Below are 27,820 nucleotides of genomic sequence, written 5' to 3' on the forward strand. Positions count from 1 at the left end.
CCGTTTTTTAGGGGTTCGGTTCATTTTTAGATTACTGACCATATTACGTAGACAGCAAACAAAATCAGCTTCAAAAAACAGCAAAACTTTTCCCCCCAAACAGAAAGCCCCCATATGGCTGAAAAACTCAGTTTCCTAGGATCCTCAGCCATCACAACTCACCATGCAAGGGAACTGTTTCCAAAGCTCCTTTGCAACGATCAGCCGGCGCAACACACACACACACACACACACACACACACACACACACGCAGCTGCCGGTTGGCAGAGCTGAATTGTTATTTAGATTTTGGGAGGGGGAGAAAGACGGGTAGTTGAGCATTTTAGGAGAGCTTTTTTTAGGCTGCCGATAACCATTTAATTATTATTATTATTATTTGCTTCTGGGGGGGGGCAGGTGCCCCCTGCCCCCCCTTGGGTATGCCCATGCCTATCACCCTATCAAATATTTGATTTTATGACCCAGGGAGGATGCCGGGCTCTGCTCACCCTGTCATGATGTTTACTGCCACTGCCTTTATATAACTGCCAAAAGCTCAGTCTTGGGAGGGTGGAGAAAAAAATTGCTTGGGCCGGATCAGGCGACTGCTTTACAGCTTAGGAAGCAGTGGCTCCATTCTGAAAGAAGTGCTAGGTTCTGCTGAAGTTCAAGTGGCACTGTGGAAAAGTATTCTGCTGAAAATGCACAATGGTCTGTAGGTATCCAAAAGAAAGTGGTTAGAGAAGTGAGCATCTCATGGAGGGTGAGGCAGAAGATCTCAGCAACAACAAAGGGTCTAATGCAGGGGTCAGCAAACTTTTTCAGCAGGGGGCCGGTCCACTGTCCCTCAGACCTTGTGGGGGGCCAGACTATATTTTTTTTGGGGGGAAATGAACGAATTCCTATGCCCCACAAATAACCCAGAGATGCATTTTAAATAAAAGCACACATTCTACTCATGTAAAAACACCAGGCAGGCCCCACAAATAACCCAGAGATGCATTTTAAATAAAAGGGAACATTCTACTCATGTAAAAACACGCTGATTCCCGGACCGTCTGCGGGCCGGATTTAGAAGGTGGTTGGGCCGGATCCAGCACCTGGGCCTTAGTTTGCCTACCCATGGTCTATGGAATCAGTCTAAGACTTGTTGTTGTTCTCAAAATAGCCACAGGCACAAGGCAGCACAAAGGGGAACTAGCCTGAATGATAGTTGTTTGTCCATCTGCAAGGTGAATGAACATTAGCACACTTGGCAAAGCCTATGTTTAAAATTACAGGGAACAGGGTGATAACAGGATGATTACTTGTAAATACAAGTGAGATCTGCAGCTACCAGTAAGTGCTGCAGTGTGGAGTGCTCCTGTTTGTGGCTGGCTGGGCTAGTACCCTGTACTCTTCCAGTCCATACCATTCCCCATCTCTTCCCTTGACCCCACCTCACCTAAAGATTTAGAAATCCTCCACTGACCTTGTCTTCTTTGGGCTGTTTTATGGGAGGGCTGCTCCTCCCCCTACAGGCTTTATCTGAAGTTTTCTGTTTCCCCCACTCTCAGCAGTCAGCCAGCTTTCTGTGAGCACTTGAGCATGATCTCATTGGGTTGTTTTAGGGGGTTTCCTCCCCCTTTGTCCCCCCCTTCTAAACAATGTTTTTACTGCAAACCTTGAGGTTGCCTCAAGCATGCTAATTCCTCGTGTGTCTATTGTGATTTTGACTACATAAGCAACGGCACTGAGAGAAGTGAATCAGAATTAGAATGCAAGATGATAGATTGACTTGTCATGATAATGGAGCTCTTTTTTTATACTGGCTGCTTTCAAGCCAATACAGAACAGCTTAATATCTCAGCTTCAGTTTTAAATGCACTGGGTTTTTTTTATCCATAGTGTCATCTAGGCCATCATTTCAAAGCATGTTCTTTTGACATTTGATCCTGAGAAAGAGAGGGAGGGAGACCTAATGTTCAGAATGATGCAAAGACAATACTGAAATATCTACCCAACATGTATGAACCATCTGTGGGTGAGTGGAGAGGAGGATAGGGGAAAGTTCACCTCAATGAATCATAACCCCAAAATTCCCAGCTTAATTTTTTTTAAAAAAAAAATTCTAGCTACTTGAGATATGTGGGAAAATGTACAGGCACTATTATTGCTAGAAACTAGCCTGCTCTCTCATTCTCCCCCCCCCTGCTTTGCTCCAACCCACAGGAAAAACTCCTGCAAAAACCTGTCTCCAGCCATTGCAGGACTACAGGTCCCATCACTCCTGACCATTGGCTACAGTGGCTGGGGCTGATGGGAGATGAAGTTCAATAATATCTGGAGAGCCAAAGGTACTCAACACCACTTTAAAAAGCACACAAGTATAATACATACTGCAGCAGCACATGGGTGTGGGTGAACTCACCTTACAAAAAAAAAAAAAAAAAAAAAGGAACAAACATGGTTGCTGAAACTGACTCCTCTCACCAGCCCACCAAAGTCTCATAGCAAACTTGGGAGAGCAGACTTCAAAAATCAAGCATCTCTCCTGTCAAATGGTTTGAAGGCACACATTGAAATTATACCACTGCACTGAAGTAAGTTAAGCATCCATTTGTATGAGAGACTGTACCATAGTCTGCAATGGTCCTCTTTGGAGGAACAGCAGGATGTGTGGTGTATGGAAAAGAGCTTATCTACAGTTTGCCTTGACTGGTCAGCTGCAGATGGATGAGCTATGGATTTAGGATCCCAGCAGACTCTGCATGATGGAGTCAGGCCATTTGTCATTAGCTAGTATCAACATTCCAGATAGTACTCCAGAAACCAACACCCTGGCTGTAATCAGCTTTTGCCAATCTGGTGTCTCCCCCTTAGCCCCAACAGCATACTTCCTTTCTCTTGCTAACTCTACTTTTAATTATGTGGTTCACCCCCATTCTAATGCTCTTGGGGGGGGGGGAAGGTCTCTGCAGCTTGAGGAATGAGATTATCGCCTCTCTTTTATTGTCCATTCCGGGTCGCTCAACCACTGCCACAGTGTCCTTTCTCTCGGCAGATCAAGATGAGCAGGTGACAGCAAAGGTTGCAAGGTTTTTAGCTGGGGCAATCAGAATAAGATCCACTGTTTGGCAATTGATTCAAAACCCTAAAATGTATTTTATATAATTGACTTTTTATTTCTATTCTTTGTATATCGTATTGTTATTTTATTGCTATGGCCGATGGCAGACGCAAATAAAGATTGATTGATTGATTGATTCATTCATTCATTCATTCTCTGCATCTTTTATTCCGCAATGTGTGTTATGGTCACAATTCAGAGAAATGCACATCTAATTGTGCATGCCCGGTATTTTATTTTTATTTAACGAAATTTATATACCATATATACCACTTGATTGCACTAAAACCTCTAAGCACTTTACGGTAGTTTACAGACTCAAGGCAAAACAAAACTGCAGTCACCCGTGCTGCGTGGCAAGCTTAGAGAAGCTTCAAAAAAGCCACTGGCAGTGCAGCATGGAGGGAGAGGGTAGAAAGCATAGAAATGTTGAATGTTAAAGCTTGCTGAACAGGCTTAAGCCCTTAATTCAGGGATGGGTGAGCAACCTGTGACTTTCTGGATGTCATCGGACCCCAACTCCCATCAGACCCAGTCAATATGGCCAGTGGTCCGAAGGATGGAAGTTGGAGAGACCAGAGTCATCTGGAAGACCACAGGTTCCCAACCCTAAAGGAACTCTGGATTCACACACTTAATAGTGCATTGTCTCACCCACTGGATTTATTTCTGTGGTGTTATATTGATAAGCAAGACAGTTGAAGTGTGTTGTTTGTATTTTAAGGTTTTATTTTACATTGTAAGGGGGGGAACAACTAAGTGATCTAAAAGTTGGAAATGTAAATGTAAACTTCACTGGGCAGAGCCTTGGCAGCTTTTTTTTAAAAGTATTTTTTAATTAAAGATTTTCTTGATTTACAAAGCTATGTGCAATGTCTCTCTCGTATTTTTTCCATGTAACATTTTTACAAATCAGTTTTGGTTGTTATTAGGGAGAAAAGGGGGAAAGAGGTGGGTGGGATGGTGGGATGGGTGAGGTGGGGTGACGATGTTTCTATTTTCCTTAATATATGTAGGGTTTGGTGTCAGCGTTGTTTGTGTAGGTTCTTTGTTGTTCGCTTGTGTTTCTTTGGCGGTGAGATAGGTCGGGGTTGGGGTAGGGTGTGATTGTTCATTTGTGGTTGGCTGTGGTGGTCTTTGGTTTCCTGTGTGAGTGGGGTTGGTGGGTGTTTTTGATCAGGTTAGCCATATTGATTTGTATGCTGTCGGTAGATTTTTGTCATTATCTTGTTGGGCTGTGTGTGTGATGAAGGGGAGCCATACCGGGGTAAAGGTGTCTTCTTCTGTTTGTCCCCATGTCAGTTTCAGCTTACTGGTTAGTTTTTCTAGTAGGGCCGTTTCCCATACTACTTGGTACCATTGGTCCATGCTTACTCCTGACAGGTCTTTCCAGTGTCTGGTTATGATGTTTCAGGCTGCTGAGAGTAGATGGGTTATGAGTTCTTTGTGGCGTAAGTGGGCATTATTGTCTTGGAAGATATTTAGTAGGACCAGTTCTGGGGTGATTTCTAGCACTTGCTTGGTTATCTTACATACTTCTCGTATGGTTGTTGTCCAGAATGGTTGGATTTTGGGGTACTCCCACCACATGTGGAGGTGTGTGCCTGTGGAGGGGACCCTCTCCAGCATTTTGGTGAGGTTCCTGGGCGTATTAGCACTAATTTTCTTGGCTTAGTGTAGGTTAGTTTCAGGGTGAGTTCTTTTCTTTTCATTGATATGGATTTAAAGGGGGGGCTTAGCAGCTTTTGACTCAAAACTTCCAGTATGGTGGTAGCATCACTGAATTACAGCTGGAATCCTGCTAAGGCTTACTTGGGACTAAACTTCCGAGTTAACATGAATAAGATGGAGTCATGCCTGCCTGGGTTTCATAGTCATTTCCCTGTCTCCAGGAACCAGAGAAGTTAGAAACAAGAGCAGGGCACTCTCAGCAAACTACATTTCCCAGGATTCGGGGGGGGGGGAGCCATTAGAGGTTTCAGCAAACTATGTGTTTGGCAAGCAGATATAGAATGCCCTTAAGGTGCAAAAGTGACGTGTGTGTGTGTGTGTGTGTGTGTAAGTCTTGTACAAACGTGACCAGTCAAGCAATGCTCCTGTCTGCCTCCTGTAAGCAAACTCCTTAGAACAAGAGCAATCGCGGGCGGTAAAGTCACAGGTCGCGTCAGCTCACTGGCCATTTTCAATAGTCTTGCGGCCCTTTAAAGAGTGAGGCATTTATGAGGCCATTAGCAATCTGTTAGCCTTTGGCGGTGCCAAAACACTACAAACAGGCTAAGCCTCCGTCATTGTTATAAGCCTGCTGCGAACTTTTTGCCTGTCCCAGCCTTTATTCTTAGAGGTTTCTCAGAAATAAACGGACTGGGCTGGGCGAGGCGCGCGTTGCATCAGCGCTCCCAAGGCGCCAACCCTCAAGCCGCGGTTTCTTGCAGGGGTGAGAAGCCCGGGCGCCCCACTCGCGCGCTGCATCGGCGGCCGGGGAGGCGACGTGGGCTCGGTGCGCCCTCTGCAGGACTCCAGCGGCAAAGGCGGAAACCCCACATTCACACGCCTAAGGGGGGCCGAGCCCTCTCAGCCGTTGCTTTCCACCCTCTTCCATCCAGTGCCCTTGAATGGCTCCAGGTGGAGAGTGGAAAGGATACTTATCGCCGCCACCCCGCCCCTACCAGCACTTTGACAGCTTTCCCTCAGGTGTGGCGAGTAAGTCCCAACCTTAAGGGAAAGAGTCGCGCATGCTCGACTGGTGGGACCCTCACTCTCAAACAGGCAAGGCCAAGCTCACACCAACCAACCCACCCCACCAGCATCACCAAGCAGGGGCACCCAATGCCTCCTCGTTTTGTTTGGGGCGGCGGGAAAGACGAGGAGGTGGGGGAGAGTTGGCTTGTTGCATTTCTATATCCGCTCCCCCCCCCCCCAACAAAACAAAAGAAAAAAACACTTCATGGCTGAGTAGGGATTAGCCAGAAAACGAACCAGATACCGGTAGGTCCAAGAATGACTGCCTATTTGAAACCCTGGAAAACCGCTGCCAGTTAGAGTAGAAAACACTGATAGACTACTGGTGTGACTCTGTGCAAAGACGCTTCTGGTGCTCCTATCATGAATGTGGACAGTAGGCATTTATCCCATATATATATATATATAGATATCTCAAATTCAACTTCTTTTTCCTGCATTTGAGACACAAGACTTATACAAATCAAAGACATACTGTACTATCATATACTTTTCCCAGTGCTGGATTTATGTATAGGCTAAACAAGCTATAGCTTAGGGCCCCACTCTCTTGGGGGCCCCCAAAAAAATTTAATGGGGGGGGGAAACCTGGATGTACATTTACAAATTATAAGATAAACAAATAAAATAAAACCTACATACAGCAACAGTGGCAAATGGCTTTAGATACCTATTAGGTCCATAAATTACCATGTATTCAACACAAAAAACAGTGACAATTTGTTGTTGACAAAGGACAGCTGGACATATAAAGGGCCCCATTACCTTCAGTAGCTAAGGGCCTCATCAAACCTAAATCTGGCCTTGTTTGCTTTACTGAGTGCTATGCTTTGTTACATATGCTGTTCCACTACTATTATTTTTCTGTCTGTGCAACAACTTGTTATGGTTTACTCACATATGTTTACAGGAACTTTACTCTGAAATTGTGTAATTCAAAGGTAAACTGTACAGCTGGAGACAAGAATGGGCATTCCATTTATCTTTGCCATTTTTCTATCCTGCATTAAAATTTGTGTGCAGCACAGTAGCATGAAGGCACTTTAGCGTGTTTTGTGAAAACTAATATTTGAGGCACGTGCATGTCCAAAAAGAGCCAAATGTGTGTGTGCATGCCTTCTGTACTAATTTAGCTTGGGTGCCCCATGCAGTGGCAGAGCTTCATGCTCCGGCACCAGGGTGTGTGTGTGTGTGTGGCAGAGAGCAGGCAGGGCGGGGCTGGTGTGCATCCAGGGGGCGTGGTGCACCGCCTGCAGGGCACCACCCCCTGAGTGCGTCCTGCAGGGGCGTGGTGCCCAGCACAGGGGGGGGGGGGGGGAAGCCGCGATGGCACCCCACCAGGATTGCTCCCCCTGCACTCCTCTTCCTTTGCAGTGGCTCCATGGTCACTGTACATCTCAGCTGCAAGAGTTGACTCATTAATTGTACTATTCTGCATAGAGAACTGGTACTTGTTTATATATTGCTATTCTGCACATTTGGGATTAAAAAAAACCCTCATTTAGATGGAGACAGATTTGACAGATTTGGCAATCAGGGTCATGGCCACCTGCAGCCATTAGCAGAGTGCAAAGGTTTGCAGCCCAGCACCGACTAAGCAAGCATGTAAAGAACTTCACTTTTAGAATAAGACTACAGAATTTAGAATTAAAAGGCCCACAAAAAGTGTGTCAGTATATCCCCAGCCACCAACATGAAACAGGAGTTGAAGCTCAGAGAATTCCCTTTATATTTCCCATCAGCCTGAAACCTTCCCTCACCAGGCTACATCAAGGAAAAAGGGCTTAGGTTTGAGGTTGGCTGCCAGTTCTGAAATTAAATGCTTTATTTATACATAGCTAGGGAAAAATCTAATAAGGGGAATTAATCAAATGGAATAAATAACTTGAGTGGATAAACTTTTTCAGCCAGATGTAGGACTAGTCCATGGTCTGCAGGCCCCTTTTGTTAAGGGGTGGGGCTACCTACCTGATCAGCTGATATCATGACATCAGGCAACAACTTCAAAAAGGCCCTTTGAAATTATGCAGTCACTCCAGTCAGCTGATTGGAGCCTGAGCCCCATTGTTTGGTACACTGGTATACAAAAGAATCTGGGTTTTCTATAGCCATACAGCATAAACAGAAGTATGAAATAAGTACGCAGATGTATCCAAGTCAATGGGAAACTTGGGAAATCTATAAGGGGAAGGAAAGCATTGGATGCTTTAAACAAAAAAAGGAGGCTTGTTTCAAATGTGGTTGGTATGTATAAGGTGGCCAAATATTGGAGAATGGTGTTGGGGTTAATTGGACAAACATATGAAATGAAGCTAGACCTAGACCCAGGTATATATTTAACTACATTAAATATAATGTCCGAGATGAAAAACATACAGATCTGTATGCCCTCACTATTTTATACGTATGAGAAAACATGGAAAAGTAATTCATGTCTCCAAGACTGAACTACCACAAAAACTTTGAGAGCAAATTTAAATTATCAAATTGACAGTTCTGTTAAAGGAACACTATATAAAGAATCTTCATGAATGGATCGGTGATCCGGTAGGCAGGTTTTAGAGGACTGGAGATAAAAATATATAGTTCAAAGTAATATTCTATGTGTCAAGCTTCTGTACATACACAATGTGCTGCATAATAATAATAATGATTTGCTTATTGGCTTTTTAGAGAGATGAAGTCTGGTGAGGTCATATTGGAAGCAAGTTCTTCAGAATGGCAGCAGAGGCAACCTACCTACTGTTTAGTAAGGAGAACACAGCTAAGAACCATTTAACCACCACTGTCACAGCATCCACCTCCGTTCTCACAGAAGCCTGCCTTTGGTGTTCATTGCAAAAATCCTAAGTAGCCAACAAAGACCTACCGGTACTTTAAAAAATTAGCACTATTTGTTTCTTTAGCATGGGCAGGAGTGTTGAACTTCCTAACATGCACCTCCCAGATCTTGAATAGTTACGGGGCTTAAGCTTCCCCAACCACAGATTTAATTGCTCAACGCACAAGCCCTATGCATGCATTCAAAAGAACATCAATTCAAAGGACCATGCATTGTCATAGTGTAAAGCTCTCACACCGTTTTTTGTACATGCGAACAAGGCTATAGTCAATCTGACCTTCCAGTTCCTTTAGACCCCCCTGTGGTGGCAGTGAGAACTGTCCATAGAAAGCAATGGCGAAATCCAGGATTTTAGTTTAGGCAGCAATGTGTCCTCTTTGCCCCCCCCACCTGCTGCCTCCCTAAACAAAGAGAGCAAAGAGTGGGATTTGGTGTTCAGCAGGAACCCCAAAGTTTCCTCTCCATGTAGCTGATGAGTTATAGAGGTTTCTTATCTCTAAACACCCCCATAAGTTATTTGTGTTCTGTTTTTAGTTAGCTAGTTAGTTCACATGTCTGGGGAGTCCCACCCAAGGGTGTAGAAGTCGCTACCTTGTTTTGGTGTGGCGGCATTTCCCCTCTAACTGAGATCGTGAACTTGGGTTGTCAGTGGCCTGTTAAAGAAAATGAGTGAATCACAATTATTCTCTGGAAAGAGCAAACGAACAAGCCAAGCTATAACTGCTTCACATTTATTTCCAGCAAGTGTTCAGGTTTACAAATACATTCAGACAGAATTTCAAGTTCAGCAACAGAAAAAAGGAATCATTAAAATGCTTTAAGCTAGCTTATCACTGGAGAACCCACCTACTTTTCATTTACAGACACGCTTAACTATTACACTAGAATGTAACTTTGTATTTTAATTTGTGTTTAGGTGAATTTTGTTTCCTGTTCATAAACCAACCAGAATAGAAGACAGCAAGCATTTGAACATTTCTGAATGCCATATTCAACAGAGCTCATCAATCCAATCTGATGTAGGCTCATGGACAAGTTCAACAGATTCCTTCCCAGCGCCCTCCATTCAATTGACAGAAATGTGGGCCACTTCCCACACCGATCTGTTTGAAGGCACTTCTGTGTAGAACTTAGCATGAAACTTGCATGAAGTCATGCCTGTGTTACATGTAGAAAGCTGCATGTATGATCTGCATGCAGGTTACAGGTTACTGCCCACTCAGACGTGTCTTCACACAGGATTTTGTAATGTGTTTAGTCACCCTAGTAAGGTATTTCCTAGACACACAACTAGGACATTTTTTTTTTTACGATTACATTCTTTTGTAACATGAGAGCCTTCAAAGTTAAACAAAAGGTTATTCATTGCTTTAAACGAACCTTTACATCTGGTAGTCATCATAATAAAGAACAGGAGCTGTCTCAGACAACCAGTTTCAATCACTAAAAGTACTTATTAAAACTAAGTGATTGAGCAGTTAGCAATAATAAAACCTTCTGTGCCCAAACACTTGTCATAAAATTTCTTCAAAATAAAAAATATTTTCAACATGAGGATTAAAGAACACCACAAAAATGGCATGAAAGGACAGATATTCTACTTTTCTTGCTTATCTAGAGAAACAGTGCTCCCCCCCCAGCCAAAACATTTCACAATTCCTGTCTCTCCCCCCCCCCATTTTGAAGAAAAAAAGATAACAAGGAAACCTCCTTATGCCCATACTCTACCTCTTTCAAATCAGAAGGGGCTAATTAAATGCTGTCCTGAAAATACCTGACTCAGTACTCCGTTCTAAGTCTTTCTTTCTTTTTTTATCCAACAGGCTACTTTCCTTCTACCGTTAAGGGAAAATACCATATTGGAATTATTAATAAATCAGGAGGACTGGCTTTATCGGCAAGTGCACTTGGTAGCAATCATATCCGCATATTCTTTGTACACAATTGATCCATCAGGCTCTACCTTCAAGACACTCAGGGGGCTGTATTCAGCAGGAATGCAGGAGGGCTTGGGGACAGAGGGGTTTATTTGTTCATGTATGAGGTTCTGTACCATCGAGTGTACAGGAGAGCCGTAGCGATGCCTAAGAACTCTTGGACAGTCACCTTTGCAATAGCGAGGATTGTATCTGTGTGGTGCAATTATCCAACTATCCCAGCCCAGCTGGCTGAATTGCAGCCTGAAGTCGTGAAGCTTACATTCATTTTGTGGGAAAAGAAACTGTTCGTAGTACTTACGTAAGTTGTCTATGGAAACTGATATGTTTTCCTCTTGCCCATTTCCATCTCTTCGGTGACGAGGCTTTCCTGCGCTCTGTTTGAGGTTTTTTCCTGCCTCTCCTCCAAGACCTGCAAAAGGACCCCTTTCCAGCCTGGCTCTCATGGAGTTCCTTCTCCTGTGCTTGAGAAAATCCCATGTGCGGTAAGCTTGCTCACTGGTGTCATTGAGGTACAGGAGGAGAGAAAGTGATGCCCGTGTCATATTAGAGGGATCCTGTTTGGAGTTGGAGGGCTGGTCATTCGGGCACACAATATTTACAGCCATGTAAACGCTTCTATTGTTAGAGGCTATCAGAGGCCAGATAAAAGAGGTCACATCAATCTCAGCCCGTTTGCGTCCAAGTTCAAAATGGAAAGTCATGGCATGTTCAATATTGGGGTGTGCATGACCAGAGGCACCATCTGTCTTTACAACTAGACTTCCTGTACACGTAACAGCCCATGATTTAGAAAATGGTTTATCAAATGAGTAGAGTAAGACTGACTTGACTAAGTGCTCCAAAGCAGTAACATGGTCCAAGCTGAAGAGGAAGTCTGGTGAACGAAGGTCTCCTGTCAAAAGAAAGAAAAAACACTTTGTACCAATGATAGCAACTTGTCCGTAATATTATGTTATTTAAGCAGCAAATTCCTCACAACTCCAGCATTGTAAGTATCAAGGAAGATTTCAATTGCCTGCCTAAAGATGCAATTTATTCCTAGAGCAACCCAAGAATGTTTTAGAGGGGCCAAAAACTTGCATTTGTTTCCCTTGACTTTCCAGGCTGTAACAGTGCCATTAGAATACAGTGGTACCTCGGAAGTCGAACAATCTGTTCTGGAGGTCCGTTCAACCTCCAAAAAAACTGGAAACCAAGGAGCGGCTTCCAATTGGCTGCTGGAAGCTCTTGCAGCCAATCGGAAGCCGCTTAAGCCGCATTGGATGTTTGGGTTCCAAAGAACGTTCACAAACCGGAACACTCACTTCCGGCTTTGCGGTGTTTGGGAGCCAAAATGTTAAACTCGCAAGGTGTTCGGGATCCAAGGTACAACCAATAGGCTTGGATCCTAACTAGGGCTCAATTGTTACAAGTTATTAAACCCAAACAGTGCTCACACATAGTGCTAAACAGATCTATATAAATGCCACCAAATTATAATATTTATTTATATCCCTACTTTTTCACTAACAGGGACTCAAGGCAGCTTATAGCTTTAGCTATAAACAGCTAAAAACATAGGGGGAAAGCAATCATGAAAAAACAATTGAATGCACACACAATCTAATAAAACATAAAGACCATTCCAATAAAATCACAGCTCAATCCCTTTTCTTAAAAACGGGCAGTTCCTAAAAGCCTGTTGCAACAAAAAAAGCCTTCACCTGCCAGCATAAGGACAACAAGGAAGGAGCCAGTCTAATTTCTCTAGGAAGAGAGTTGTAAAGTTTGGGAGCAGCCACCAAGAAGGCCCTCTTCCTGTGTCCAGCATGCTTGTGAGGGTGGTGGGACCAAGAGAAGGGCCTCCCCTGAAGATCTAAGAGCTCAGGCAAGTTGGTATGAGAAATATGGTCTTTTGGTTAGCCAGGACTGAATCCACATAGGACTTGATATGTGACAACCAGAACTTTGAATTGTGCCCAGAAGCAGCCATACGCTCCCTATAACCAGCGCTTCACCAGTCTGACTACAGCTCTTTGAGCGAGTTGCAGTTTCTAAGCACTTTTCAAAGGCAGCCCCATGAAGAGCACATTACAGTAATCCAAACTGTGGCCAGATGACCAGAACCATTCCGAGTTTTCTGCCAAGATTAAGATTGGCTTTATTACAATCCCCACTTGGCCTGTCCCATAAATTATTAAACAAAGCTCTTATATAGTTTGGGATATACACCCAATAGGAACATTAGAAATCCAGCGTGAAGATACACATTAGGAAAGGATAAATTCCCAATACTACATGCTTGGAAACACAAACTACTCAGAGAAGATCCATGTGAACTTGACCAGAGAGCTTACTGACCTCTAAAGGTCACATACCTGCACAGACACAAATATGGGACCAATAAATTGTAATTTGTGTACCTTTATAAGAACAGTATAGAAATTCCATTGATTTACAAGGGCAAGAATTCTACAGATGGGATAATAATTCAACTCCCAAACACCAAGTGTGTGTATGTGAGGCTTTTTGGTTGTTTTTTGGGGGGAGGGGATGTTCATCAAATATCTCCTCACTTACCTTTTGTTTGTCCCATGGTGAGGTGCTTGCCTTCAGCACATGGAGTTAAGAGCCGGACTGTGTTATAGAGATGGTTTATCTTCGGGAATCCTTCTTTGGTAGTAGACATTTTATAAAGCCTCTTCATGTATTTCAGGGCTTTGGAATCCAGTCGTGGACCTTGCACACAACCTCCCAACTCCTGCTGATGGTGGTCAGACAATAACTTGGAAAGAGTCGGCAACTGGCCATAGCTATTTTCTACATCTGGACGAAACAACAACACTGGAGGCAGCTCAGAGGCCTCTGACACCAGCGATGTCCGAGAGCCCCCTTCATCCTTGGGACTGGGGGAACACAAGACACCACAAAAATGTAGCCTTAGAGACCACAGACAAACAAGTACTTCCCCCAAAATCTTCATGATGGGGATTTGTCGAAGCAAAGAAACCACCCTTTCCACATGCAGTTCTGGTCAGTCTGTTCTGTTCTGGTCAGTTCTGGTTTCTTAAATAATTTCCAGGTGTAATTCCTTTCTAACAAGGCATTAAAGGAAAAAACATACACCTGATGAGATAATCCAGTTTACTGATCTTCTAAATACTCCACCTTGTGTCTCTGCTTGTGAAATTGATTGCTAAGCCAGGTCTTCTCCACTCCAAGGCTTAACTAAGCTAACTAGGTAAGTATAGCAAATGCTGTAAACCCAAGCACACCTACCTGGAATTAAGGCTGCAGCCCTATATATACTTACCTGGAAGTAACCTCAGTTGAACTAAATAAGGATTACTACAAAGTAGACTTGCATAGATTATAGTGTTTTGCTTGCTCCGAATTAACTAAATTGTACCTCATTCTGGAAATGTGCTTAGTTTTAATACTGTAGTTGCAACATTTCCTTGTATAGTTGTGCACAACACCGTCACATATGGTTGCTGGTCTCTGATCTGAATTTTACCCCATCATCTTCCAAGAGAAGACAATGATATGTGTAGCACATCATGAAACATGAGACAGGTTGGAAAGCCAAAGGCTCTTAACTATTTGATTTTGTTTTTCAGCCAAAGGCAATAAGAGGAATCAGGAAAGTAGCCCGTTTTTAAATCCCAGGCTTCATCAACAGAATGAGTGCGAGGGCTTCTCAAGTACGAGAGTGCTGGCTTGCTACATTTTGAAGTAAGGTGCATTCGTTCCCATCTTAGGGTTTGGGGGGAAGCTGTGATACAATTCAGTTCAGAGCCCAAAATTACTTAACTGCAACACTGTATGGGATGCTGCTCTTGAAGACCCCTTGACTTTCAGAGGTTTTTTGTGAAGTTTGAGCAGAAAGCCACCACATATAAAGTCATCTTTACTCCATTGCAGTTCCCAATGTGTTCTACAGTGCTTACAGGTAATGGTCATCAGATTAGTTTGGGGGTTTTTATGACTGCTTATTATTCTGCTTTGTTGAAAGTATTTACATAATTTGTTTTTATTGGTTTGTTGTTGTTGCTTAGTCGTTTAGTCGTGTCCGACTATTCGTGACCACATGGACCAGATCATGCCAGGCACTCTTGTCTTCCACTGCCTCCTGCAGTTTGGTCAGACTCATGTTGGTAGCTTTGAGATAATGCTTTGTAGCCATTATCAAATGTTGATTTGAATATATAAGTAGAAGCAGTGGGGTTTTTTTCAGGGGGTGCTCAAGGATACACAGTACCGGCACCTCTTTTTTGTTGTTAAAAAGTGTGGCACTTACTGTAACAACTTCATGGTGAATACCGGCACCTATTTTTCTAGGAAAAAAAGCAATGAGCAGAAGCACAGTGAAAGTATTAAACAAACACCAGGACTGGAGCTGTGCAGCTTAAATTCATGTCTGTCCAGTCAGAAGTAAGCTACATTGTATTCTGTGGGACTTGTTGAAAAGTAATTGTTCATATGATTGCAACCTCTGAGTTGTATCACTATATTTATTTTTTAAAAAAATTATATACTACTCATCACAAAAATGTATCAAAGTGGTTTATAACAGTAAAAAAACAAAAACAAAACACCATTGAACAAAAGTTTAAAAAGTTAAAAACAGAGCAACCCATTGTGGGGGGTGTACCCTTAATTGCCTGCATAGGCCTGACAGAATAGAAAAGTTTTCAGAAGGTGTTTAAAAGTTGGCCCAGAAGGCACCTGCTGAATCTCTATTAACAGAGTATTCCACAGAACTGGACTGATGATACTAAAGGCTTGTTTCTTATTGTTGTCAAATAAGCCTGTAACCATATAAGGTTCTTGCATGATGTGGGGCCAGACAGAATTTTCAAAAGTGCTCTTTTGCTATGATTTGATACGTGTGTAGGTTATTAAACTAAGATCATGGCCACTGGTCCCATCACCTCCTGGCAAATAGAAGGGGAAGAAATGGAGGCAGTGAGAGATTTCACTTTCTTGGGTTCCATGATCACTGCAGATGGTGACAGCAGTCACGAAATTAGAAGACGCCTGCTTCTTGGGAGAAAAGCAATGACAAACCTAGACAGCATCTTAAAAAGCAAAGACATCACCTTGCCAACAAAGGTCCGTATAGTTAAAGCTATGGTTTTCCCAGTAGTAATGTACGGAAGTGAGAGCTGGACCATCAAGAAGGCTGATCGCCAAAGAATTGATGCTTTTGAATTATGGTGCTGGAGGAGACTCTTGAGAGTCCCTTGGACTGCAAGAAGATCAAACCTATCCATTCTCAAGGAAATCGGCCCTGAGTGCTCACTAGAAGGACAGATCCTGAAGTTGAGGCTCCAGTACTTTGGCCACCTCATGAGAAGAGAAGACTCCCTGGAAAAGACCCTGATGTTGGGAAAGATGGAGGGCACAAGGAGAAGGGGACGACAAAGGATGAGATGGTTGGACAGTATTCTCGAAGCTACTAACATGAGTTTGGCCAAACTGCGGGAGGCAGTGAAGGATAGGCGTGCCTGGCGTGCTCTGGTCCATGGGGTCACGAAGAGTCGGACACGACTGAACGACTGAACAACAACAAGGTTATTATTGGTGGAGCCCTGAAAATCTGAGTCTTTAATTTCTCTCTCAGAAGTGACTAGCCTCGTACAGGTAGAATCACCGACTTCAACTGGCACTGTTTATTATGGATGGATACACACACACACACACACACACACACACACATATATTACTATCAGGATGCTTCAAGACCGTCAGCATTTCGTGAGAGGGATTCCATGGCAAACCAGGAATTTAGGTTTGCACAAGTAAAGTGCATTAAGGCGAAGTCATCCACAGATTTAGACAGCATTGTCATTACACGTGCTGATGACACGTAGCTCTATTTCTCCTTTAAATTTCAAGCAGGTATGATGGTGGCTGCACTGAATTGATTTCTGGCTTTGGCAGCGGACTAGATGAGAACCAGTAAGCTTAATCCACATATGACTATTACAGGGTAAGTTGGTGGTTCCCTAGAATGAATGGATGGGGTTCAGCCTGTTCTGGATTGGGTTGCAGTCCCCTGTAGCAGCAGGCATGCACCTTGGGTGTACTGCTAGATTCACTGCTTTTGATGGAGGCATAAGAAGACTCCATGGCATGGAGTGCCTTCTATCAGCTTCAGTTAGTGGTCCAGCTGCAGCACTATCTAAGCTGGGATAGCCTAGTTTCTGTTATCTCTCCTCTGGTATCCTCTAAGTTAGAAGGCATTATATGTGGGGCAGCCTTTGAAGGGTGTTCAGAAGCTGCAGTTAATGCAGAATTCAGCAGCCAGATTGTTGGCTGGGACTAGTATGGTTTGAGCATATAACTCCGATTTTGGCCTGACTACATTGGCCATTGATTGACTCCTGCATTCAATGCAAAGAGCTGGTTTTGATTCATAAAGCCCCATGCAAACAAGAACGCCAATACTTCAAGGACTGCTGCTTCCTGTATTGATCTACACAAACCCTGGGTTTGTCATCAGAAACCTTATTTAATTTTTTTAATGAATTTGAATAATATTTTTACAATCTACAAGTTTTTCTTTGTGTTGCTTGAGTTCTCCAGGTGAGAGGGGGCCACAGAGCAACCACTGATTTCTGAAGCAGTCCTGCAGATTAGGGTTGGACAAATCTGTCAATTTTGGCTTATCTCAGTTTCTCATTTTTCCTCTCTATAATTCAGTTTGCCACATTTCCATATCAGTTTGCAGGTGTGTGTTGTGTTGTGTTTTGTTTTATAAAAGCCCTTGGAAAAATTAATCAGGATTTTAATGATCTTTGTACCCTAATATAAATATTTCAGTATGCAGTCTTGACTAAAATACATGTTTGCAACATTATACATTTTTGTGTGTTATTTTCATATGTGTGTGTGTGTGTGTGTGTGTGTGTGCATTTTTTATAAACATCATCCCTCAGTATAAATATTTTTGAACAGGTTTTTGATTGGAGAACTCCATTGCAAAATTCAAGAAATGTGAATTTCAAAGAATAACTGTATTTCAGCCTAAGCATTGTTTTGGGAGGTGTGAAATAAATAGATAGGTTTGCACTGAAATGCAAAACAAAACAAATTTCTTCCTCGTTGTTACTGAAGACATGGGCAGAATTAGATTTTCACATAAAATAGTTGTAGTGCTAGCATTAAAAATAGCGTTGCCTATGTTGTCGATCATTGTGCCATAGATGACTTTAATGCAGTTTGATTATATGAATATACTTATGCCAATGTAGCATTAATCGTTGCAGGGATAACATAATTATAGAGCTAGGAAGGAACTTGGGGTTCATCTAGTCCAGGCATCCCCAAACTCGGCTCTCCAGATGTTTTGGGACTACAATTCTCATCATCCCTGACCACTCATCCTGTTAGCTAGAAATGATGGGAGTTGTAGTCCCAAAACATCTGGAGGGCCAAGTTTGGGGGTGCCTGATCTAGTCCAAACCTGTTGAACACAGATCTTGCATTGTGCAGATGTGCCTTCTTGCCACCAGGGGATGCTGTAGTAACTGTAGGAACGTTCAGCTTGGAATGCAAATACAGTACAAAGTGTTTCTAAGGATGCCGCAGCCTTAAAGGCTTTTCTAGATATTTCGATGCTTTACAAATATCTGTAAATTACCCATTTATTAAAGAGGATCCTGATAAATCCATCAAGGTAGTTCTGTTGCAAAGATAACATTTTCCCCAACCCTCTATTTTGTTTCGGAGGACCTTTCCAGGAAATGTTTAAATTTTTCACTTTGTTCGTAAACACAGTGCTTGTGCTCACAAAGATCCACCAGTAGGCTAGCCTGAGTAATGCTTGAAGGATGAATTGCTTTGCTGCACGGAAACAGATATGCAATGCTTTAAAACGGGGGAGATGCAGTAGCAAGGGGGATCAATTCTCTTGTTTTACTAATATGAATCCTAAAGATAAATAGAAGAAATAAGATTTTTAAAAATGGCAGGGCACTGTTCTGGTGGAGGAGTGAGAAATGGTAGTTCTATTGAATGTCGCCACTTTTTTTTTTTAATGCTCCCCCTTTTTTCCAGGGTGGTATTAGGTCTCTAAATATGTTTGAAAACAGAAATAAACCAAAAACATTTTAAAGACTGCAACATGGAGCGGGCATGAGAAGAGGGAGTTCTGTTACTCACAGATGCTACCCAGGTAAAGGTAAAAAGGTAAAGGACCCCTGGACGGTTAAGTCCAGTCAAAGGCGACTATGGAGTTGCAGCGCTCCTCTCACTTTCAGGCCGTAGGAGCCTGTGTTTGTCCACAGACAGCTTTCCGGGTCTTGTGGCCAGCATGACTAAACCACTTCTGGCGCATCGGAACACCATGATGGAAACCAGAGCACACAGAAACACCGTTTACCTTCCCGCTGCAGTGGTACCTATTTATCTACTTGCACTGGTGTTTTTTCAAACTGCTAGGTTGGCAGGAGGTGGGACAAAGCAACAGGAGCTCACCTCGTCGCAGGGATTTGAACTACTGGCCTTCTGACTGGCAAGCCCAAGAGGCTCAGTGGTTTAGACCACAGCGCCACCCGTGCTACCCAGGTACACCCACAAACACATCCCTGTTCTTGCATAATTACAAAGGACTTGCTAGTGGTGGTGATGAGGAACTGCATTCTCCTGGAGACAAAACATTGACATTTACGTACCTGCTGGGAATTACCATTACATTTTCTAAATTTCTCTATCACTTACCCCAAAATACCCTGGGCCATGTGCAGAGTGCTGCATAGAGTTTCACAACAGAAGCGCTCTTCAAGGATTGACATCTCGTCTCATGTTCCAGGTAAGTACAAACTGTATGATTTCTGAATGGAAAAAGAAGGGAGCTGTTTTGAAAAGCCTGGAGAAAATCTATTCTTCCCACCCTGCCCTCTGGTCTGCTAGTAAGACTTGATAGACAGCAGCAGTCTACCAGTGATGAGTCTCTTCACTGGCAGAACCCCATCTTGGGAACTGCCTCCCCAAGGAGATGTGTATGGCCTCGTCACTGCTGGTTTTCAGGAGAATTTTGAGGATGCTTTTATCCTAGCTCACATTTCATTAATGTGCTACGCTTGAAAGCATTTGGCTGCTGGTGGTTTAAATTAATGGTTTTGAACAGTAATCTGTTGTTTTTATTGTGCTTCTGATGTTTTATGACTTTTAAAATTTCCTTTTATAGGCTGTCTTGTGAGGGCAGTGTGCCCTGAAAGACAAGCCAGGAATTAATTTACATTTCCTTCCTCCCTGTTTTGCTTCAGCAGAATAATACATAAAATAACCCCCATTCCTTGTCAGTTGTAACTTGATAAAAATGTCACTCCTTTCCTAAGTTTCTCCTCTCGTCATTTCCAAGAAAGAGGCTCGTGTTCAGGGATGGCTTAATTACTGTACAATATGTCAATCCCAGCATACTGTCGATTAAGTGCATTTAAGTGCTGCTCAGGATTACATTTGGCAAATTGTCTGTTCCTGCAACCCTACAAAAGGTAGGGTTCTGCCTCTGGATTTTTTTCACAGCTGATTCAATTAGGAAACCTAGAAAAGGGTATTGCTTCTGTATTTTAAAGTTTGTGTGTAATAAAGCAACAGCTGTCAGCCCAGTTTCTCATACCAAAACATTTTCCTCCCCAGTTCTGCTTTTTGGAAGGTTGATAGTTGCTACCCTAACATGGCCGTTCTGACTTCAGTATAGGGATGTGTGAATCTGTCCGTTTCAGTTTCTCACTATTCAAATCTTAACGTCAGTCCTCCCCATTTCCACACGGTTTCATTGGGAATTGGGGTTCTTAAAAAAAAAAAAAAATCCTCCTGAAAAACTTCTGGCATCTTACTGCAAATCAAAATTTCCTAATACACACAGGTATGCGAACACTCACTATACGAAACTCCAGAAAACCCGGAGACGAATTTTGTTGTTGTGAGTACTGGATTGCTTAGTGACTGTGCTGCGTTATGTAGTCAAAGCTGTCAAGGGATTTAAACAGCTTTACTGATTATAGTAACAGACTCTGATCATCCTGATTTGTTTCCATTAACCGAACTACACCAACTATCTGCAGATGCTGGTCAGGAGCCTGAGCATAGGGGCAAGGTTGGTAACCAGGCTGTCGGCCAGTGAAGTTCACTGAGCATTTTTTTCTAAGGCAAAGTGACTGGTGTGACTCAAAGGGGGTGTCAGTCTCGTGGAGCAGATGGAGATGGGGAGAGGGAGAGAATGGGCTAATCCATTCTTCCTCTTGTCCTACGGTTTTTGCCAAGGGAGAACTGCTTTTCAGTGCTCAGTTGAAGCAAACACATCAGGTTTTCTACAGATTTCCGTTTGTTCTGATGTAGAGCTAAAGAGTGGGCTTTCCTTGAGAAAGAGCAGGGCAAGGGGAAAACCTCTCAGACCCGTGCTTTCTAGGCAGGGGACAAGCAAAAGTGTGAACGAGCCATGTGTTAGGAAGATATAGACTGCAGGGAAGGGATGTCTATGGCTTTAAACCAATCACAGCCTAAGGGATTCCTAAAGCTAGGGGCGTAGCAAGGGGGGGCGTAGGGGGCGGTCTGACCCATGTTCCATAATGGAGGGGGTAGCAAATTATCAAGGAACAATTATTGCCCTACTAAGGTGGTTCATAGAAAACTTTTTTTTTCAAATGCCTGCTCCGAAGGTCTTATCTTACTATAATAGGGATTATATAGCTATACATGAAATTTCATGCATATCGGTTAATATCTTGACCCTCCTCCACCAAAATAGCTGTTTACTTGGCTGTTTTCCTATGTCGTGAAGGCTGAAATTTCAGTTCAGTGCAGCACTTACTGTCCCCAACCCTAACCCTGTGGAAAGCCATCTAATTAGACTTTAATTTGATTTTGAGATGTTTTTAGGAAGTAATTTAATTATTGTTTGATTTTATGCCAATGTTATGTATCTGATGTTAGCCACCCTGGACCCGACTTCAGCCAGGGAAGGCGGGATATAAATAAGTTTTTTGTTATTATTACTTGTTGTTATTCCTTTGTAAGAAAATATGAAATAACGTAAAACCATTTTTGCAGGGGGGGGAATCAATGGGGGGGGGGTGACAAGAAATTTTCCGCACTGGGTACCACCTGACCTTCCTACGCCTCGGGGGGTGTGACAAAAATTTTTTTGCCCCCAGGTACCAATTTACCTTGCTACGCCCCTGCCTAAAGCAATGAGGCGAGATGAGGAAGTTCTGCACTTCTTTTGGCCTTTTGCATTGGCCAGATATTTATCTGTAGCATATATTTTATCTATTAGAATATTAAAATTTTATTTTTATGTTTCAATAACCCACAACTGAGCATTTTTCTTTAGCTCTACCTTTTTGAATTTGTTAAGGAGAGTGGAACTTGCTGCCCCCCACCCCCACAGCTTCTTTCTCTCTCTTCATAGGTAACCCTCTGAAATACTAGTTCACAGGGTTGTCTTATGAAAATTCAAACTGCTGCAAACATATCTGTCGAGCACTTTCCTTCCCATTAGTTACCGCATTCCTTAACATTCCACAGACCTCATGAGATCTGCTTTCTTTTGCTAATGAAAGGGAATGGCACTGTTGCAGAAGTAGCTTTTCATTTCCCCCCTCCTAACTGCAAGCCTTTATGGGCAATCTGTGCAAGGCAGTAATTTGCTTTCTTGTTAGGGCACTTAAGAAGGGTCATAAGTGTGCCCTATGTAAGAACCAAAAGACACTGTTGCAACAGGTAAGAAAGTGGGGGCAGGCAAGGTTAGCAGTGATAATGCCACCTGTTGCATCCTTTCCTTGAGTCAAATTCTGAGCCACTTAAGCCAGTGATTTGCTGAGCTCCCCCTAGACAATAAACAGTCCATTCATATGCCAGGATGTCAGCAGAGCCTGCTTGCCGTAATGCTCATTGTCTGGTGATGGTTTGATTCTTATCACAAAACATTCCTTCCTGCAACTTCAAGTCATATACAGCTGAGTGGCTAAGTCTAGTGGGGACAGGCAGATTGGTGACACTGGCTGCAAACATGCCCATTACTACAAGGAGGATCGGGGCATGCCCTACATGAGGATTTAGTTTAGAAGATGATCTGTAGTTCCAAAATCTTTAGACAAAAGTTCTCAAGCTGTATTCTTTGAGCCATACAGCATTATACTGACATTAGTCAGAGGTTGTTCTAGGAGGGTGGCAGGTATTAGTTAAATCCTCAAACCGCAATGGAAAGATAATAAAATCCAAAGATTAAAATATATAAACACAGGCCATGGTTATAATCAAATCCAGAGATTAAAACGTATAACCCAGTCCACCTACCAGTGTCCCTGCAGATGTCCCACTGGCAAATGCAGCAACACTTTTTGGCTCTATGGGCAAACTGTTCAGGATGTTATAGTAACCTCACTGCTTCAGTGTTTCTCAAAACTTATGAAACGGTACATCTACCGTATTTTTCGCTCCACAGGACGCACTTTTTTCCTCCTGAAAAGGGGAAATGTCTGCGTGTCTTATGGAGTGAATGTGTGGTCCCTGGAGCGCACACTGTTGCCCCGCCCTCCTGGGTTGCCGGTGACCTCCCCTTTCCCCTGAAGCCCCGGGAAGGTTTGGGAGCAGCGGGCAGGCTGTGCGCCACTGCCCCACACTCCTGTGCTGCTCTTTGGGAGGGAGCCACGCCACTCTGCCAGCAGCCTCCCCTTTCCCCTGAAGCCCTGGGAAGGTTTGGGAGTGGCGGACAGGCTGTGCGACATTGCCTCGCACTCCCGGGCTGCTCTCTTTGAGAGAGGCTTTGCCAACAGCCTCCCCTTTCCCCTGATGGCTCTGGGGATGTTGGCTGGAGGACGGCGAGAAGAGGCAGCTGCCGAGAGAGGGGAGGAAGAGGAGGGGGATGGAGAAGCGGGGCAAAGGGAGAGTAGGTAGGTTGCTGCGAGTCGAGAGTCATAGTAGAGGGCAAAGGAGAGGCAGCAGCAAAGGGGAGAAATTGCAGGCGTCGCCTGAGGAATTTGGGCAAAAGGGATGGAGAGGAGGAGGCTAGAAAAGGCACCTGTGCAGTTTGGGGAGGGGGAGAAAAAAGTGGGGAGAAGGAAAGCCTCCCTAACCTCCACGGGAGGAGAATGATCTCTGCAGAGGCTTAGGATGGAAGCTATGCCCCACAAACCATATGGCTGGCAGGCGTGCAGCTTCCCTCCCAAGCCTCTGCGGGGATTGCTTTCCTCCCGAGGAGGCTGTGATTCAGAATATTGTTTTTCTTGTTTTCCTGCTCTAAAAACTAGGTGCATCTTATGGTCAGGTGTGTCTTATGGAGCAAAAAAGACTGGGTGCACTCACCAGCATCAGCCCCTTATTTAATTTGTTTAGTGCACTACACTTTTTTTTTTTAAACCCATGTGGATTGATTTTTACTCTCTGTGTTTGGTATTATCCTTAACACAGTAGCTATGAGTTACCTAAGGCTGCAAGGCTCTTTTAAATCAGGGCTTTTTCAGTGTTGATGTCAGGTTTGTGGAGCTGCTTGCTAGTGAAGCTCTGCCAGACTTCCTCTTTTTTAAACTAGAGGCAGATACTCCATTTATTCCAGTCAGCTTTAAAAGTATGGACTGTGTTTTACAGTGCAATATTATACATATCAGTTCAGAACTACATTATGTCCCATGGAGTTCATTGAGACGTGCTCCCAGATAAGGTTTAGGATTAGAACCTCACTCTGTTGATGTTTTTCTTGTTGTTGTCTGTTTTAAGGCTTTAATGATTTATATAGTGCTGCTTATTTTTATTGTGTTTTAAAATTTTGTTCTGTTTCAAGGTATCCGACATATTTTTGATGTAATTTGCGCTATTGTAGGAAAAAAATGTATTGGTTGTGTTTTGGCAGAAAAGCAATATGAAAATATTAGACTAGATACAATTTTCTTAATGATAAAATTGACCTAATGGACAGGTAGGGTGTTCAGTGTGTCCTTAGGACAACATGCTTTGCAATTATGCCCTATAGTGATGTTGTGTTTTAGGATACCTCTCAATGTGCAGTAGTGGAGTAATGGGCATGACTCTTACCTCTGTACAAGAGGCTATAGACCACCCCTACAAAAGTCAGAAGTCTATGCATGTATACACATCTCTTCATTCCCCATCCAAGCAAGCAAGTGGATAATCATAGTCCAAGGATGCATTTTGGTCAGTTGGGGATACAGCCTGCGGAGAAGGGTGCAGTCAGGGGAGAGTTGTGAGGGCCAGACAGAGGCCTGGAGGGCTGCAATTGGTGCTGCGCTTGAGGGTCTCCAGCCTGATTTAATATGTGGTGAAGTGGGATATGTTTAGCTCCCCACCCTCTTGTTAAACACACCTGATTAAAAAGTTAGGAGTTTAGACATCTTGCTTAGTCAGAACTACCCCCCCCCCATTTTAACTTCACATACTTTCTTATCAGTAGAAGTATTTACTACATTGTCAGCTTCCCTACAGGAGGAAATACATTTTTCCCAAGCACCTTTTATACCAAGTCAAAGACTTGTTCTGCAACTTGGTTAAATATTATCCGATTCTTGTAATACATCAGTTCTCAAGTACAAATGTGAGATTCACATGAAAGCTCTTTCTCAGGGTGCCTTAGGCTCAGTCCTATACCCATTCACCCAAGTGTAAGTCCCGTTGAACTCACTGGGGCTTGCTTCTGAGTAGACATGCCTAAGATTGCGCTGTAGGTATTTAGTGTGTAATTGTCATGCTTTCCACTTTTTATGGGGCATCCATACGATGGCATCATCAAATTGTTGTGGTCCTGTGATTTCCTATGCTGCTTCCATCCTTTCTCAGACTGCCTTCCAAAAAGACTTGCCAAATCTGACTTCCCAAAAAGAATAGAACAGTCACTCTCTCTGCAGTTGTAGATTGCTTTAGACCATGGGTAGGCAACTAAGGCCCAGGGGCCAAATCCTTCTAAATCCGGCCTGTGGACGGTCCAGGAATCAGCGTGTTTTTACATGAGTAGAATGTGTCCTTTTATTTAAAATGCATCTCTGGGTTATTTGTAGGGCCTGCCTGGTGTTTTTACATGAGTAGAATGTGTGCTTTTATTTAAAATGCATCTCTTGGTTATCTGTGGGGCATAGGAATTCATTCTCTCCCCCCCCAAAAAAATATAGTCCGGCCCCCCACAAGGTCTGAGGAATAGTGGGCTGGCCCCCTTCTGAAAAAGTTTGCTGGCCCCTGCTTTAGACTACTCCTCCACCCCTTCTAAGAAACATGTTTCTGACATGTGCAGTGATAAATCAGGCAGGGTGAACCTATTGCCACTTCTGTGCATCTTCACTATTACATTCCAGGCTGGGTTCCATTTTATTATCATGGTTATTTTTAAATTCAGTCTTTTAATTAGAGCTGTAATGTCTCCAGCTATATTTTTAAAGGAAATATTTGTGCAATAATGCTGAAATGAAATATCATTGGCATGTTCAAGTGGGGTGTGTGTGGAATGACTATAATAACCTCCACTGCCTTTTTGGCTGCTGCCATTTTAAGCAACATATTAATTCACACCCCCACCCCATGTATGAAATTTGCCCTAAAACTCCCTCTAATAATTTTTGACGCCCTGAAAGTAATCACAAAATTGTCATTTAAATAAGCATATTTATGCAAATTAAAGAATAGAATTTAAAAGTTGGCGTGCAGTGGAGGGAGTTTGTTCAGGGGAATGTACACCCCCCAAAAAACGTGCTGTGCCCCATCCCAAAGTGTGGAAAGTCAACTGCAATTCCACTTGTAACTTACAGCAGAAAGGCCACGATTGATACCGCTCCTAGCTGTATCCATCCAGATACATCTCCAACCAGCTTTATTCATACCTTACGGAGCAAAATCCAAATGAGACACGTTGGTTTTAAGAGTTCATTATCCAAAGCTTAATGTGTTTTGAGTAAGCGGGGAGGTTTTCCTGCTAAAGCGACTAACGTAAATCTGGTTCTTACTCTGTCTCCAGAGTATTACGATTTTTATTTGTGAGAACGATCCCACAAGCTACACCCATGAGAAGAATACAAAGCAAATTGTTTATAAGACAGGCTAATGATCCATTTGGTTCATTATTGCCTACCTGGGCTGGAAGCACCTCTCCAAAATCTCAGGTAGACCTTATTCCAAGCTCTGTTGCATGAAAACTTTTTGCTGGATCTGCTGGGGTTGAACACAAGGACTCACACCTGCAATGCAATTGCTACTGCACAGCTGCAGCCCCTCCCGGTAGTTATTTATACCTTAGAGCAGTGTTTCCCAAACTTGTGTCTCCAGCTGGTTTTGGACTACAACTCCCATCATCCCTAGCTAGCAGGACCAATGGTTAGGGATGATGGGAATTGTAGTCCAAAAACAGCTGGAGAGTCAAGTCTGGGAAACACTGCCTTAGAGTTTCGCCTTTTATTGTCTTAATTCTGGACCACTGAATTCAAATACATACCTGTCGGACACCTGCGTAGATAGGAGTATGAATTCTTCACACACCATGATTTTCCTCATGCATATAATTTGAAGGAGTACTTTTGTGAGCAACACCGTAATTAGGAAAGCAACCATTAGTCCAGTGTTTTTCAACCTTTTTTGGGCAAAGGCACACTTGCTTCATGAAAAAAATCCCGAGGCACACCACCATTAGAAAATGTTAAAAAAATTAACTCTGTGCCTATATTGACTATATATAAAGTAATTTTTCAATTTTTCCCACGGCACACCAGGCAACATCTCGCGGCACACTAGTGTGCCGCGGAACAGTGGTTGAAAAACACTGCATTAGTCGGTCATCCTATTTAGAAAGGCCTAACTTGTGCCTCTGTACTCCAAATATATTCCTTACAAAGAGCTGGAAAAAACATTCCTATTGAAATGTTGCTAATGTCTGGCAAATAGAGAGAGAGAGAAAAGAATATACAAGGAAGTAATAAAAGACTCTTTTCCCTCGAAAACAAATGAGTCATATGAGGTCTATAAGCAGAGAGCATTATGAACGTGTGGCTGCCCTGTGTGCTGTTTCAATACCTTAAAAGATTCTAGTTACTAACTGAGCCTTGAGCTGGACTGTAATCAGTGGCGTAAATCCCCCAGTTTATCCTTTTGTCCAGTGCTGGCGGGTGCTTTCCCTTTTCTCTTTTGCATGAGGAGATCTGGGTCAGGCTGAAACGCTTTTACTCTGAAGCCAGAGTTTCAGGTTCATTATTCTAGCCCCACCTACTTTCCCATGATTGGACAGGGAA

The 27,820-nt window shown here is 43.1% G+C and overlaps 1 protein-coding gene across 2 annotated transcripts; it reads right to left on the reverse strand.

The window, feature by feature from the left end:
* Positions 1-10,473: 10,473 nt before the first annotated feature.
* On the reverse strand, positions 10,474-27,727 carry GDF9 (growth differentiation factor 9). Of its 2 annotated transcripts, XM_033140042.1 has the most exons (4): positions 27,606-27,727; positions 19,317-19,429; positions 13,170-13,495; positions 10,474-11,502 (listed from the first exon to the last, which is right to left on the reverse strand). In XM_033140042.1, exons 2-4 carry the CDS (start codon positions 19,388-19,390, stop codon positions 10,562-10,564), a joined length of 1,341 nt encoding a protein of 446 aa, XP_032995933.1. In that variant the 5' UTR covers positions 19,391-19,429; positions 27,606-27,727; the 3' UTR covers positions 10,474-10,561. The 2 variants fall into 2 exon arrangements, with proteins under 2 accessions (XP_032995933.1, XP_032995932.1); XM_033140041.1 differs by lacking the exon at positions 27,606-27,727 and having other exon boundaries at positions 13,170-13,684; positions 19,317-19,350.
* Between the last annotated feature and the right edge of the window lie 93 nt (positions 27,728-27,820).

This window comes from Lacerta agilis, chromosome 2 (genome assembly GCF_009819535.1).
Source record: "Lacerta agilis isolate rLacAgi1 chromosome 2, rLacAgi1.pri, whole genome shotgun sequence".
NCBI lineage: Eukaryota > Metazoa > Chordata > Lepidosauria > Squamata > Lacertidae > Lacerta > Lacerta agilis.